The sequence below is a fragment of the Drosophila obscura genome, unplaced genomic scaffold, assembly GCF_018151105.1.
Source record: "Drosophila obscura isolate BZ-5 IFL unplaced genomic scaffold, ASM1815110v1 contig_192, whole genome shotgun sequence".
NCBI classification, from domain to species: Eukaryota; Metazoa; Arthropoda; class Insecta; order Diptera; family Drosophilidae; genus Drosophila; species Drosophila obscura.
Window position 1 is genome coordinate 3,113,642 of NW_024542781.1, and position 14,751 is coordinate 3,128,392.

The window sequence follows — 14,751 nt, forward strand, 5'->3', positions numbered from 1 at the left end:
TTTTAATGATAATAAAAGAAAGCCTTTCGGAAAATTTTAAATTTGAAGGCTTATTTTAATAACAGATTGAATGCCTCTCCGGTTTTCTCGGAATTTAACTAGTATTTTAACAAATTTATAAATTTTATTATTTATCACGATATATCGATAGCATAACGCTCAAAACTACTGATATTTTTACAGAAATGCCGATGCATCGTCTGTACTGCCTATCGCACATAAATACTCGATATACTAATATATCAATTTACACACATCCCTATAGTCCTATTTTCAGCAAGAACATTTTGTAAGTAAAAATAAAATGACTCAGATATGCGAGACAACCAACTGCGGCAAAGAGGCGACTCTGCAATGTCCCAGCTGCCTGAAGCTGGGCATCAAGGGCTCCTTCTTCTGCTCCCAGCCTTGCTTCAAGGGCTTCTGGAAGGAACATAAGGCTATACACGCTTTGGCAGGTACATTATGAAATTCATTTAGTCTCAGTGCGCGTCTGACACATTCGCCTGTATAAATATGAATAAAATATTCGAACTATTCAATTCAGGCGGAGCACAGAAGACCGCGGCTGAGAATGGGGCTTACAACCCGTGGCCTCAGTTCAAATTCACCGGCAAGCTGCGTCCGTTCGAACAGACCCCCAAGCGTGCAGTGCCGCTAGCCATTCAGCGACCCGACTATGCTGATCACGTAGACGGACGCTCGCTCTCAGAGGAGGCCCTGCGAGGCACAACCATCAAGGTGCTGGATGATGAAGAAATTGAGGCCATGCGGGTGGCCGGCCGTCTGGGAAGAGAGTGTCTGGACGAAGGAGCCAAGGCTGTGGAGGTGGGCACCACCACAGACGAGCTGGATAGGTTAGTGCACGAGGCGGCCATTGAGCGCGACTGCTATCCATCGCCCTTGAACTACTACAACTTTCCCAAATCGTGCTGCACATCGGTCAACGAAGTGATTTGCCATGGCATCCCAGACCAGCGGCCGCTGGAGGACGGAGATCTGTGCAATATCGACGTCACAGTCTTCCATCGTGGGTTCCACGGAGATCTGAATGAGACATTCTTTGTCGGAAATGTCTCGGAGAAGCACAAGAAGTTGGTGCAGGTCACCCACGAGGCCCTGACCAAGGCAATCGAGCTTGTACGTCCGGGCGTCAAGTACCGCGAAATTGGCAACGTTATCCAGAAGTATGTGACCCCACATGGTTTCAGCGTGGTGCGCAGCTACTGCGGCCATGGCATACATCGTGTCTTCCACACAGCACCCAATGTGCCCCACTATGCCAGTAAGATCGGATGCTATTATGAACCAGATGATATACGACGAACTTGATCCTTGTATCTTTTGTAGAAAACTCTGCTGTCGGCGTCATGGCCCCTGGACATTGCTTCACCATTGAGCCCATGATATCCATGGGTGTGCGCGAGGCCAAGAGCTGGCCAGATGACTGGACTGCCGTCACCGGCGATGGCCTCTACTCGGCCCAGTTCGAGCAAACTCTTCTAGTGAACAACAACGGCTGTGAGATCCTGACGAAGCGACGCGAGAACAACGGCCAGCCTTGGTTCATGGACAAGATGTGAAGAGACGAAGATCGTGCCAAGCCACTGCCAATTTGGATACGAAATTCTCATTATTTTGTGGTTTTCACGAGGCTTTAATTTTTACAATAAAATCTACAGTTTCTAAATTCTCCAACGACTAAGTTTACTTTTCGAGCGGTGCATAATTGAGCAACTTCTCGATCAGATCGACGTGTCCAAGCAACATGCGTCGGCAGCAGTAGCGCTTCAGGCCCAATGCGTCCAATGCATCGCTGTAATGAGTTTTTGGGTGAAATTAGATACAGAAAAGGACACGGAACGAGACCGAGACTCCACTGGTGGTGTCTTCTTACCCTTCGGTGTACTCCGCCTGCAGTAGACCCAGATACGACTCCCACTTGTTGCCAATGACTTTGCCACAAGTGAAGCAACGAATTGGAATAATCATTTTGTCTTTGAAGCTTTGTTTTCGCCGGATTTCAGAATTGAAACAAAAAGTGCACGCGAAATGTGTTTTTATCTGCGTAAGTGTGACCGCGTCAGCGTGAATGCGCCGATAACGATAAGAAATACCATCTGGCCAAAAAATAAATACCACTAAATACCATTTCAGTTTCGAGAAATACCATTTAAATACCATACCATAAAAAAACCAGGGCAATCCGGCGATCAAACGAGACTTAACCCACTTAACACCCCTCTATTTAAAAAGTTTGGCAACCATTGTTAAGCCGCGGAAAATAATACTATTTGTAAAGGCTCCTTGTAGCTCCATCCTCCTCTTTATTTACAAAACAAAAATGACCACTGACATCTTTCACCTATAATGCGTAAAATATTTTAAATTTACATATGGTTTGTGTTGTACAAATACATTTATCCCGGTTCTGATACCTATTATTGGCACCCGTGAACTGCAAAATTTCGTTAATATGTTTAGACCAGAGACTGAGTAGTTTCTGTATTAATTGGAGCCTGAAATTACAAACAATATCTCAAGCCCATAATATCCATTTTCCCAAGGTATTCTCAGCCAAATATACCATTTCATATTCAAAGACCAACACAAAGACCACAACAAAATGAATTCGAAATCAATTTGAATAAATTAATGATTATATTTATTTAACTACCGACTGCTCGCTATATGAATGCATTTATACAAATGAGTGTGTAGAATAAATATTTGAACAGCGTCGAAGACTATGCCATAACAATAAAAAATAACTATGTACTGCTGGCATTGTGATGCTCGCCGGCAACTTCTACGGAGGTGGAGACCTCAAATAAATCTTTGGCTGACTCTGCCTCGCTGTCGGTCGATCCCAGATTCTGCACATCCTCCACCGTGCCTTTCTTCAGATCATCCGATCGTTTTTGCAGGCGCTGTTCAACGGAAAAGAATCAGAATTTTCATTGGTCCTTTAGATTTTCAGGGGATTTTCTTACCGATTCCGACGCGGCATCCTCGTCTGGCACAAAGATGCGCAGTGGCGTGTTGCTGCCCAGCTGTTGCTGCACTAGTCGCTGATGCTCCTCGAAGGCTGTTGCAGCAGGATCCTGGGCGGGCTGCGGGTGATGTTGGGCAGGCTGTTGGAGTTGCTGATGTTGCTGCTGCAGTTGCAACAACTGCAACTGTTGCTGCTGCTGTTGATGTTGCGAATGCTGCTCCTCGGCCTGGGCCTTCAGCTCTTCGAACTGCAACTGCTGCTGATGCTGAGCATGAGCCTGTGCCCTCAGCTCCTCCAGATGCTGGTGTTGCTGTTGCTGGGCTTGAGCCTGTGCTCTGAGTTCCTCTAGATGCTGCTGTTGCTGCTGCTGTTGTTCCTGCTGCCGCTGAGCATGGGCCCTCAGTTCCTCTAGATGAAATTGCTGTTGTTGCTGCTGCTCCAGCGCTTGGGCCTTGAGCTCATCGAGGTGATATTGCTGCTGCTTTTGCAGCTCCAGGGCTGCGTGCTCGGTCTCCAACTGCTGACGGCGGGCCTCCTCCTCTGCATAGGCCTGCAGCAATTGCGAGGAATCGTGCGCATGGCCGTAGTAGTTGGACACCACAAAGCCTCCCTCCGGAGCCGTGGAATCCACCGCCGAGGCCACATTAGGCAAATGGAAGGAAGCCGTCTCGTAGGCACTTTCGACGGGCTCACCCAGAACCGGGGCAGCAATCAGAGCTGCGTATTGCGGCGCCGAGTCCAGCACGGGGTGAATGTTGTGATGCGGATCCTTGGCTGCCTGCAGTATCTGTCCATTGCTCGCCACCTCTTGGGTCAGATCCGCGTTCACATAGCCAGTCTCGAGCACATGCTCTGAGCTGGGCTTGAAGAGCTGTTGCTTGTGCTGCGTGTACAGCTGATTCGACTGGGTCACCAGATAGGTGGGATTGTAGAGGGGAATGTGGGCGGCGGAAATGGAAGCGGCTAGGAAGGGTTGCAACTGCTGGGTCTGCTGGGCGTACTGGATAGGATAGATCTCCGGAGCCGTTTGGGCGGCTGCCTGGGCGCCCACAATCTGCACCAGTGGCTGGGCGGGAAGATGATTACTCTGGACGTCTGATGGCAGAGGCTTGTTGTTGCTCGGCGTATTGAAGCTCTCGGTGGCGGGGCGAATCTTTGAGGTGGGCAGCGAGGGATCTGGATCTGGGGCAAAGAGTTTCTGCGAGCCCGAAATGGGATCGCGGATGGTTTGGTCATTTGTCTCATCCTCATGCACATTGTAACCCGGTGCCAAGTATGTCTGTGGGCGCGCGGAGGGGGGCGGGGACTGGGAAGTGTGCTGTGGGGGAAGGTAAGCGGTGGCAAAATGGCCTCCATCGTCCAGCTCCAAGTGATTGTCGTGCCCGGCCAGATTCGGTGCGGGTATCGTGTAAATGGGTGCAAAGTGCTCAGTGTTGAAGTTGTTGTGCGTGTCCAGCTGTTGGGGGATTTGGCATGTGTATGCGTGTAGTGGATGCTTGTGTCTGTGTCGTATATCAATCAAGTCCACAAAAGCAGGCATCGAAATGGCATTCGACTCATGCTCTTGGATCTCTGATATGCTTAACTTACCGGCAAATTCTGCAGCTCGCTGTAGGACACAGCCGTGGGTTTCTCAAACTTGAAGGGCTTGTCATACCCGAAGGTCGGCTTCGCCTTAGGCTTCGAGTTATTCAGCTTGATCTTGAGGGGCTTGCGCACTGCGCTGGCGGGCTTCAGGTAGACGGGGGCACTTAGCTTGATGGGTCGAGGTCCGCGAAGATGCTGATGCTGATGCTGTGGCACGTGCAGGAGGTGAGGATGACCATGTAGGTGGGCGTGCGAATGGGGGTGCTGCAAGACATGTGGATGCACGGCATGGGCGTGGCCCAAATGCTGATGAGTCGCATGTGTGTGCTGGTGACCTGGACGACCCTTGAGCACCAGTGGCACGGGTTGATCGCTGCGTATCTGTACGACGAGTGTGCGCTGCTTTCCAGGGACGCCTCCTATACCTCCAGCCGCAGGACGGGACAACTGCTTGGCGCTCTTTGGCGGCCAATTGCCATAGACGAGAGGACGCTGCTTTCCACCATGTGGCGACTGCGGCTCACAGTTGGCCAGCGTCAGGAGCAGCGCAAAGAGAATGAAATGCTGGTGGATGGATGGATGAATGGATGGTAGTGAAAATGTCAACTATCATTAAATCAACAAAACTTAATTATTTTACGAGTGCATCGAACAAAAACATTAAAAGAAATAAAAACTTTCTAAGCTCCACCATGGGGGGGAACCAGAGGGAGGGCCGTGTAATCGTTGGACAGCAACAAACAAACAAAAAAAAACGGTAATGGCCTTAATTTGAACAAATTGGCGGTTTTCTAAAATTTTATCACGTCGCCTGCCGCTTAATACTTAACCAAAAGCTGCTTAAGCAAACGAGCCATACCTGAGTACATATGTACATATAGAAATATTTATATATGTATTTATGTACATACATATGTATGTGTGTCTATGCCATAATAACATTGTCCATTTTCCCCGATTCGTTACCTGATTAAACTTTCAATCCGCATTGCCGTAGAATGAAAGTGAAAAGTTGAATATTGATATGTCTTGGTTCTGTAATTGTTGCGGTGATATTTTTGTATGGCTTGGCGGTGGGTATATAAGGCTTGGTGGCTCGGTTTGTAATTCTGGGACTTAAGTGACTGAAAGAGCCTCTTGTTGTAGTCTTGGATGGATCTAAGTACGGAAGCTAAATAAGCTTCATACCGTTCCAAGAAACAATTCATTAAATGAAATATAGTGGACTTAAGAGATCCTTTAATCAAAAGATATTAACCTAATTCCAGAGCAAGGTGTTTACATTATACTACGACTGCATTCGAAGCCCATATTAATTCTCTTTAAAGTCGATAACAGTACATGAACTTCGTTGCTGCTTGGCTACTTTTTGGTCGTGCTCCATCAAAGTGGAAGTCGGTAATTTGATGGCAACCATTGGATATAATAATTTCACTTGACCAGGCCCAGTCCCGCCACTGGAGAAGGCGCAGACGGAGGAGGAGGAGGCAATGACAATGACAATGTTGTGTGCCGTTAGCCAGACGTCAATCAACGGGTGAAATGCCTAACCGAGTCCAATACGCGTACATAAGTACTGTATGTATATGTGGTTATTGATTACGTGCTGCGTTTGCTTAATCGCAAGCAGAGACGGACTGTGACTTGGAGACAGAGACAGGGATAGGCGTAATTGGGACCAAATTGTTGCCTATTGTTTATCGAGTGGTTAGTGGTTAGTTTGTCGCCTTTGCATACAATATGCATAATAATATGCAAATACATATTGCAGGCCTGTCTGGTGAATGAACTGCCGCCAGGAGACGGATGCTGAGATTGCTTACCGCAACGTGTTTGAACGAAAGTCAAAATATTGATATTGGAATGCACTTAATTTTGATTTTCCTTGGGCTGTACTGGGCTTGGCCCGGATGGGACATTGAACTTGACAAAGGATTGCGCCGTTAGGCATAAACGGAACTATCGATCAGCAGGCTGTCACCAGCAGCGCTGTAGCACCGAGTCCACAAACAACAGTTTGGTTAACCCAAATTGCAACTTGAATTGCAACTTTTATTTTAGCGGTAAGCATTTTATTTTCAAGCCCGCTGCACATTGAGGCAAAGTCAGGCAAGCAGCGACTGTAATTGGTGCACGTAAAGCGATCCATTGTCTAGAGCTCTATCTCTAGCTGGCTGCGGTAAGTCCAACTGAAACTGCCACTGCCACTGGCACTGGCACTGGCACAGCGAAACTTGGCGCATCAACTGCTCTCATTGCAAATGAAAGTACGCCGTTTGCCGGCCACACCACAATTTGTCAAATATTCAATTCAATTGCAGATGCGGCGGCATTGTCTGGTAATTGGATTTGAAGGTGAAGGTGAGCTTGCTGATGAATGTCGATCAAATAAGAGTCGTTGCACGCTGAGTGATCAAAGCAGAGCAAAGTAGATGTGCCATTCAAATTACTTTCAAACTATTACTATGCACAGTGAAAGATTTTTTTTAATTATCGCTAATTGCGGACAACAAACTCGAGATCACTTCGTGCGAATTACTTACCCTCATCTTGGTTTGGGTTTGTGGCTTTGGATTTTCGTTGGTTTGTCGAAAGATATTGAGGATGATGATGATGTTTCCGTTGTTGTAGAAAGCTCTGGGCAATAGTTGACTGACTTTTGGCTTCTTCTAAGCCTCAAGCAGCAAGTAGATGAAGATCAAAATGGCAATTAAGTATATAATCACATCAATTAACTTCATGTCAGCGTCCGCCGCGGCGCTTTCTTCAGTACCAATTGCACGCACAGAATTTCTGATATAGCCAGAGACGGCGACGTCTGCACTTGTTCAAGTCGCGAAGACAACTGATTCGGAGTCGGCAGTGGAGTACGGACAAAAACCATGTGCTGGGGCACTAGCTAACGATCCATCCACTGGAAGCCCACGTAGCGGCGTCGCATTGGAAATGCGCACCGCAAAGAAAGTGGTCGGATTTTCATGCGTCTTCGTTTGCACCGCTGCCGGCGCAGAAAACTTGTTTGCGCTGATGGCCCAGGCTTAGCACGCGACCAACGAGCAACATGAATTGGCCAGCAAGTGGCCAAGATTGCTGCCACTCATTTAAGCCGCAATGGAAGCGCAAACGAAAGTGTTTTGCCACCGACTGTTCTTGCCCGGCGAAAGAAAGAAACGGCACAAAGCGAGGAGAGGGGGAAAAACAAAAGACCTAGACAACGAACTCGTTGTCTCTCAGCAGTTGCTCTTTACCTTAAAAAGCAATGCGGACCAGGCGCACATGAGCAGGAGACGGCATCGTTGTAGCCAGTGCGCTGCCTGTCAACTGTTGCCACTGTGCCTGTGGAAGCGGCACCAATCAGGAGCAAAGCCAGAGATTGACATTACGAAATATGGCAGCCACAGTGGGCATTGACTGTACTAGTTTTTATAAAAGATACTGTATTATTTTTATTTATTCTTAGACAAGAAAGAACCTGTGGCATTGAAGACAATCCCTATTTAGAGACAGTTACTACGTTTATCAATATTGGTTTCCACGAGAGGGACGACCCTCCTAGGTACACAAGGCCCCTTGATAATGATAATGAGCCCTCAACCAGACGCTTATGAAACACACCCGGGCGTAATTGGTCGGATTTTATGCAGGGCGCAACCGCCAATTTCTAAACCCAATTGGTCATTGGAATTTAACTGCGTTTGCCCCGCCATATGTGGGTCAAAATGGTCTCTTGGGCAGCCCAAAACCTCGAGCCATAACTCAAAATTTCACTTTTCATAAAGCTGCGATTGCGATTTTTGGTTACATCGTTTGTTTTTGTTTTTTTTTTGTCTGTATTTATATTTTATTTTGAAATATTATTTTTAACAAGGTTTTTTAAACATTAACAACATAATATTATTATTATACCTTTTATTTTATACATTTATCATTTCTTTCTGTTTTTCTTCTTCTGTTGTATTTTAGACAAATTTTAAAATATCCTTTTTAGCGTTTTAATTGTTATTTAAAAATTTTTTATATTTTTTGTGGCTGCTTTTAACTAAACTAATTTTCATTATGCGCGTTCTGCTCTGGTTTCGATTTATTTATAAATTGTTTTTAAAATTAAATTAATAATTTGTTTATCGCCTTTTACGTTTTCTGTTTTAGTTTTAGTTTTAGGTCTACATTTAAGTTTACGTTCTTCCGATCGGTTTTCTTGTGTAAATATATTTATATAAATAGCGAGTAAAAACTAAAAAAATTTAACTACAATAATGTTGTACATAATGTGATTGGTATTTTGGTTTCTTTTATTTATACATTTTGTAATGCATTATGGATTATGTGAAAGTGCCGCAAAATTATAAAAATATTTTTTTCGGTTTTTCCATTTCGTATTTAATTGCTATTTGTAAATTAATTATGATATTTTTTCAAATATCTTTATTCCCTTACAAAATGAACATTTTTATCAATTGCCGCTTAAACGTGTAAAATTATCGTTTTATTTTTTTTTTTTTTTTTAGCTGCAAACGTTGATTCTATACAAAAAATCTAACTACAGTAAAATGCTGCATAGCTTCACATTTACGAGTATGATAATATATATATTTATATATATATTTTTTTTTGGAATTTTTATTCACCAATTTTCTATAAAAAGTTTGCTCTTAAAGTAAGTTATACAGCATTGAATATTTTTATGCGATTTAATTAATATATATATGTGTCTGTATATAGCTTTTTTTTTTGAACAAAGCTGCTGAGAACTTGTCGATGAAGCGAAGTGGAAAAAGTATTCGAAATTTATTCAATTGGAAATGTGAATGGCAAAGGCAGCTTTGTCGGAGAGTTTTTTCTTCGATATTTGTTTTGGGTTAATTTTTTGGTATGTTATCAAGAAGCTTTTGGGTAGGTTCTGGTATGTTTCTGAATAGTTTGTGGTACATTATTCGGTTTCCTATTGATCTGCTATAGCGTAAACATGATTTGATCAAGTTTCACAACATCGAGAGTTCATTTTGTTCTTGTTGTTGGGGTCTTCGCTGTTGTGTTTGTGTAGGTGTGTGTGTGTTCTTATGTGGCTTGGTGTGTATGTGTGTATGAGTACGTGAGATTTCTATAAATTTAATGCCTAGTTTATTCATTTAAAAATTATGTTTAACTTTTGGGTTTTCGCTACTCCTCTCTCTGGTTGTCTATCTCTTTTTATTTTAGGATTGCAAATGCGGTTGTTGTTAATCGATTTAATATTTAGTTTTAATTTTAGCATTAACAATAATGAACTTCTTGCCACGATATCTAGTCGTCTTATGTTTTATGCTAAGCTATGCTATGCTCTTCATTCGTTAACATTTACACCTGACTAATACCTTTACCTTTACTTTTACGTTTACTTTAAATGAGTTTAAATGTTTTCTCACATTGCACGGCTACATACACGTTTACATAAATTTCGAAGGCGCATAATATTCACATATTTATTTAAGTTTACGTTCTGGGTAAGCCAAGGCTACACAAAATTCCCCTACAAATCAGATACAAAACGAAAATGAACTCGTTATTCTCATTCACTTAGTTCCCTTACGATCTCCCATTTTGTTTTTGATGTATTAATTTTAAAAGCTCGAATTCGTTTTACTTAAATTTGTTATTGGCTAATCATGGGTGGAAACAAACCTAATCATTGAATGCTTCTGCTCTATGCCGTGTTCTTGTTACGCTTTTGGTATTGTATTGTATTACCCATTTAATCGGATGAATGGTGTCTGCTTCGGGTTGGCTGATCTACATTTAATGTGATTTCTATACGCTTTGGCAGTGTTTATCATTTGAACAAATTACAATTATATGGTACCGAAAACTGGCTGCACAACGAAACGATAACATATCCGAGACACAATCTGGAGCTATTTTATATATTTACATGCTATGTACAAAAAAAGAGCGTTACCCTTTTGGCGGCTCGAGCGCAGGTGCGTGAAAGTTATAGAAATGTAAAATTGTAGATTTACAGATCGGAGAAAGGGAAAAGTCTGAGAAAAGCAGAACACAGAACGTACGTTGTCGTCCTTCGATTTTGTTTACCGATTGTATCTATCAAAAATTGTTTAGAACACCACAGATGCTGCTCGTAAATCGCTGGTAAAAAGCGCACACATTCACATACACTAAAAAATATTACTAACTACGTTTTCATCAGCTGATCGTGGCACTCTATACCCCTAGGTATATGTGTACTCTAGATTGGATAATGATTTGAATGCGCTACTTACAGTATTTTGTCTTGAGTATTTTGTGTGTATTTGTGGGTGAAGATGTGAGTGTGAAGAGTTTTTGAATTTTGAATTAGCAAAGTTGGAGTCTGTCCCACATGGAGATGACGTGTTAAGTCGAGTTAAAAAGCATTAGTTATGTGTAATTCGTCTAGCTTCTTGCTTGGGTAGTAAGTAGTTCCTTTCTTGGTAATCCTTTGCTGAAACAACCTTGCTTTACTCTGGCTTTACCTGCTTTCTAGCTTTTATAAAATATCGTATTCGAGTCGAGCTTCGTATTTGTAGTTGCATTTGCTTTAAGTGTACGAATTAGCTAGCTGATTGTTGGCCTTTAACAGTCGCTAATCATTATTTGTGTTTAGTTATACTTTTAAAGTTAAATGATTACAGTATGACTCGCTCTATATAAATCATTTTGCGCATGCTCAGAAACTTCTAAATGCAGTTTTTGAATTTTTGTATGCAGGCACAACAATTCGTGTTAGCCTCATCGCCCTGTATGTAGACACGGATACAGGATACGAGATACAGGATGTATCATCTCTACCTATGCTCGCATCTGTGTCTGGTTGATTTCTATGTGTCTTTTTAAGTATAAATTGTTGCGTAGTTGCTGCTGCTAGTCTGCAGCTTAGAGATAGACTCTGAGACAGTTGTTGGTGTCGGTGAAAGTTCATAGATTGTGTTTTGTGTTTCGTTTAGTACTTAGACTTAGTTTTAGTTGTAGTTTTTGCCAATCGATCTGGTCTGGTCGATTGGCGGTTTTCCTTGTTTAATGTGTAGCTTACCTCACTAATGGTTCCCAATTGCTTACGTCACACCATTGAGATGGATTTTCGTTTAGAATTGTTCAATTAATTCTTATGCAATGATAGCGCCATGAAGTGAACTCAAATGTAAATCAAAATGACATGAAATTAGTGATAAAGTATGTTTCAATGGAAATGTAAATTTAAATGTTAATGTAAATGATTGTTTAACGAACTCATACATAAATACATACCCATCGATATAACTAATGATTGTTGCCTCAATAACTAAATCGAACTGGGATTGTTTGGTATCCAAATCATAAATAAGCTCAACGCATAAACAAGAATATTTTATTGGGGCACAGAAAAGATTACAAAATAAGAAGAATAATAATTATAAATTGTGTAGCAGATAAACCAATGCAGAATAGGAGTAGTGGTAAAATTATAAATAATTACATAGAATAGAATAGAATAGAATATATATGTTAATTTCAAGGTTCTAAAAAGGCATACGGAATGATGTGGGAAGCAATCAGTTGGCAATTGAACGATGGATAACGGGGATGATGTTCTGGCTCCCCTGATCTGAATTAATTCCCTTAATATATGTGGAGGCAGGCGGCGCTACCGTTGACGTTACAGTTGCATTTGCATGCTCTTGCGTTGGCTCGTTCGGGCTGTCTCTTGATTGTTATTTGGGATGGACAAAGTACATCGCGTCGCATGCCTCCACACACATAAAGGGACAGTGCAACACACTTGCTGGCACCCAATTTCTGTGGGATATTTCTAACTAGTTAACGCTTTTGATTTCAGCTTTGTACATGGTACAATCGATACGTACAAATATGTCTTTGTTGGGGTTTTTTTTTTGTGAATCGAATCTTATGCCAATAGTTTTCTTGATAGGTGCCAGAAATGCGATGCTCTGCATTCAATGATCGTCTCCACCGTTCAAATGTACGAATAAGGACCATCAGTTAAGGCGCTACACAGTAACAATCAAGAGTTATCATCCTTATTGGAGCCGCCCCCACCGACCCCGGAGCCTTGTGTGTTGGTGCCGCGTCCGCCGGCGGGTGCTCGCACCGCTGGCGGTTTGTACTCCAGCCCCGGATCGAATTGCATTAAAACGAATACCTGGAAAGTGTCAATGTACATAAATTGTATTTCTGATCGAAGGATGCTGGATCGTGGAGCTTCTGCCGTACCTGATCTGTTGGCAGTAGTGAAAAGTCATCGGGTGGGTTGGTTATTACATATCGTTTGCTGCTCGCATCACAACTGGAGCTGGTGTCTCGGAACCGGTAGAGGCCAATGCACAGCATGCCGTACGACTTGAGGGCGGCCACAAACAGATCCCCATACTTGCCGCACTCTCCGAACTGCGCCAGCGGGCCATCATATAGCGATATCTGGCCCACTCGACATCTTTGGAGTACAACCATTACTTTCAGTTCGTGCCAATGGGATAAGGAGTAATAGAAAGCTCACCTGTCGCGATTACTCAGACTTTCCACGGTGCTGTAGCCACCGCGCAGGCCGGCTCCCTCGGCCAGGATCAACTCCAGCTCGGGTGTGGCTCCGCCCGTGATCAGTGAGCGGATCAGCGTTAAGGCGTTTTGATTGAAGTATGTCTGGGCAAGGGTAAGTAAGAACACATATAGAGGATCAAGTGATTTGGGTCAAGGGGACGGGAGACAGTGGCTCAAAGGAGTCAAGGATTCAGAATCAGAGCTTGAAGCGAGACATTACCGTGGACATCAGCGAGTCTAACACACTCACAGCGAAGGCTGTGCCGCAGGCAAAGGGCTGCGTCAGATACAGCTCTGTATCTGGATCATCGTCGTCGTCTTGATCGAGAAACTGCACGTTACTATCATTGACCAGTTCTTTAAACGACAACCAACAATAAAACACACACAAGTGTGTGTAAAATTAGTAAAGCACACACCTCAACAGTATCGGAGGCGGGTGAGGCTGGCCAGGACACAGATCATACCCCCTATACCCCAATTCCTGTGGACAGCTGTGAACCTGGCCAGCCTCACATTCGTTTGATCGTTCGCAAACTCGGCCAACCTAGTGCGATGCAGTTTACCTGTAATCATGGGCACATTGGCGCCGTACACTGAACCGCGACGCTGCAGCACAATCGGGCTGCCGGCGGTCGCGCTCAGATTGTCGAACTCCGGGCCGCGCTGGCTGAGCACGCCGATCGTGTCATCGAAGGTCATGGCCTTGATGTTGAGCGAGGCGAGGATGGCCTCCTTGTCGGCCAGCGTGGGATCGTCGTTGCTAGGAACTTTGGCCGACAGAATGCAGCACATATCACACAGATTGACGTTGACCGCCCGCAGGTCGGCGCGACTCAGTGGCGAGCCATTGAGCACCGATATCTTGGGCAGGTTCTGCAGCATCTTCCACTCGCGCCGAATGTAGTCCACCGATCCAACTATCACCACATGCTTCAGCTCGTGGTAGTGGAAATTGGACGCCCGCAAGGGCATCACCAGATTCCGCAGACCGATCAGCGGCGAGTCGGGATCGGCGAACAGACAGACGACCACATGACCATTCAGCACTGTCATGGCCGCCTGGTTGCGATCCTGCACATCAGAATATGGTATGAGGGAGGGTTCAAGCTCAGCCGTGTGTTTCGATTGGGTCTTACCAGTATGCAGTCTTCTAAGCTCTTTGCCGGACTCCAGTGGAACATGCCCGTCGAGTCGTACTTCATTTCGGTCTTCTCGAAATCAAAGTCCTTCGACTGGTCGTCCGCTATTCCGGCGGGCAATGAAACGCCGCCATTTTGATTCTGCGTACCCGTACCGGAGCTGCGACTCGTCGGCCTAGAGTCAAGTAAATCGATAGAGAATTGGTTTAGCCATGGGGCGGTCTGTGCTGATGCGCTTTGTAATCGCTTCGATCGTAATGGGATTTGATTTCAATTTTATTCAACTTTTGACTTGCATATGCAGATATCAACCAATTCAAAAACAAACGCTACATCCAAATGCAAAGTGTTCTTCGGAAACGCTACGAGTACGTGTTTCGTTCAAAAAATTATGTGAATACTTCAATACGAGTACAAGTACTTGGAGCATATTGAATTAAAAATGTGTTCTCAACATACGTACGATAGTTAAAGATAGAG

General features: G+C 44.0%; 4 protein-coding genes across 40 annotated transcripts in view; 1 reads left to right on the forward strand and 3 right to left on the reverse strand.

The window, feature by feature from the left end:
• The first annotated feature begins 246 nt into the window (after nt 1–246).
• On the forward strand, nt 247–1,690 carry LOC111065504 (methionine aminopeptidase 1). The gene is made up of 3 exons (XM_022353719.2): nt 247–458; nt 548–1,285; nt 1,351–1,690. Exons 1-3 carry the CDS (start codon nt 305–307, stop codon nt 1,581–1,583), a joined length of 1,125 nt encoding a protein of 374 aa, XP_022209411.1. The 5' UTR covers nt 247–304; the 3' UTR covers nt 1,584–1,690.
• On the reverse strand, nt 1,637–2,091 carry LOC111065505 (DNA-directed RNA polymerases I, II, and III subunit RPABC5). Its single transcript, XM_022353720.2, has 2 exons — nt 1,898–2,091; nt 1,637–1,816 (listed from the first exon to the last, which is right to left on the reverse strand). The coding sequence occupies exons 1-2, from the start codon at nt 1,990–1,992 to the stop codon at nt 1,708–1,710; spliced, it is 204 nt and encodes a 67-aa protein (XP_022209412.1). The 5' UTR covers nt 1,993–2,091; the 3' UTR covers nt 1,637–1,707.
• A 598-nt stretch (nt 2,092–2,689) lies between these two features.
• Nucleotides 2,690–7,312, reverse strand: LOC111065611 (putative uncharacterized protein DDB_G0271606). Its single transcript, XM_022353856.2, has 4 exons — nt 7,126–7,312; nt 4,586–5,146; nt 2,994–4,451; nt 2,690–2,930 (listed from the first exon to the last, which is right to left on the reverse strand). Exons 1-4 carry the CDS (start codon nt 7,129–7,131, stop codon nt 2,772–2,774), a joined length of 2,184 nt encoding a protein of 727 aa, XP_022209548.2. The 5' UTR covers nt 7,132–7,312; the 3' UTR covers nt 2,690–2,771.
• A 2,695-nt stretch (nt 7,313–10,007) lies between these two features.
• LOC111065694 (calcium-activated potassium channel slowpoke) overlaps nt 10,008–14,751 on the reverse strand; it is a 46,198-nt gene continuing 41,454 nt past the window's right edge. For all 37 annotated transcript variants that reach the window (XM_022354036.2, XM_041593596.1, XM_022354031.2 and 34 more), the window contains 6 exons: nt 14,269–14,446; nt 13,696–14,203; nt 13,350–13,486; nt 13,089–13,231; nt 12,806–13,025; nt 10,008–12,734 (listed from right to left, as the gene is read on the reverse strand). In XM_022354036.2, the coding sequence (XP_022209728.1) occupies nt 12,597–12,734; nt 12,806–13,025; nt 13,089–13,231; nt 13,350–13,486; nt 13,696–14,203; nt 14,269–14,446 (1,324 nt within the window). In that variant the 3' untranslated portion in view covers nt 10,008–12,596. The remainder of the gene's footprint in view (nt 12,735–12,805; nt 13,026–13,088; nt 13,232–13,349; nt 13,487–13,695; nt 14,204–14,268; nt 14,447–14,751) is intronic.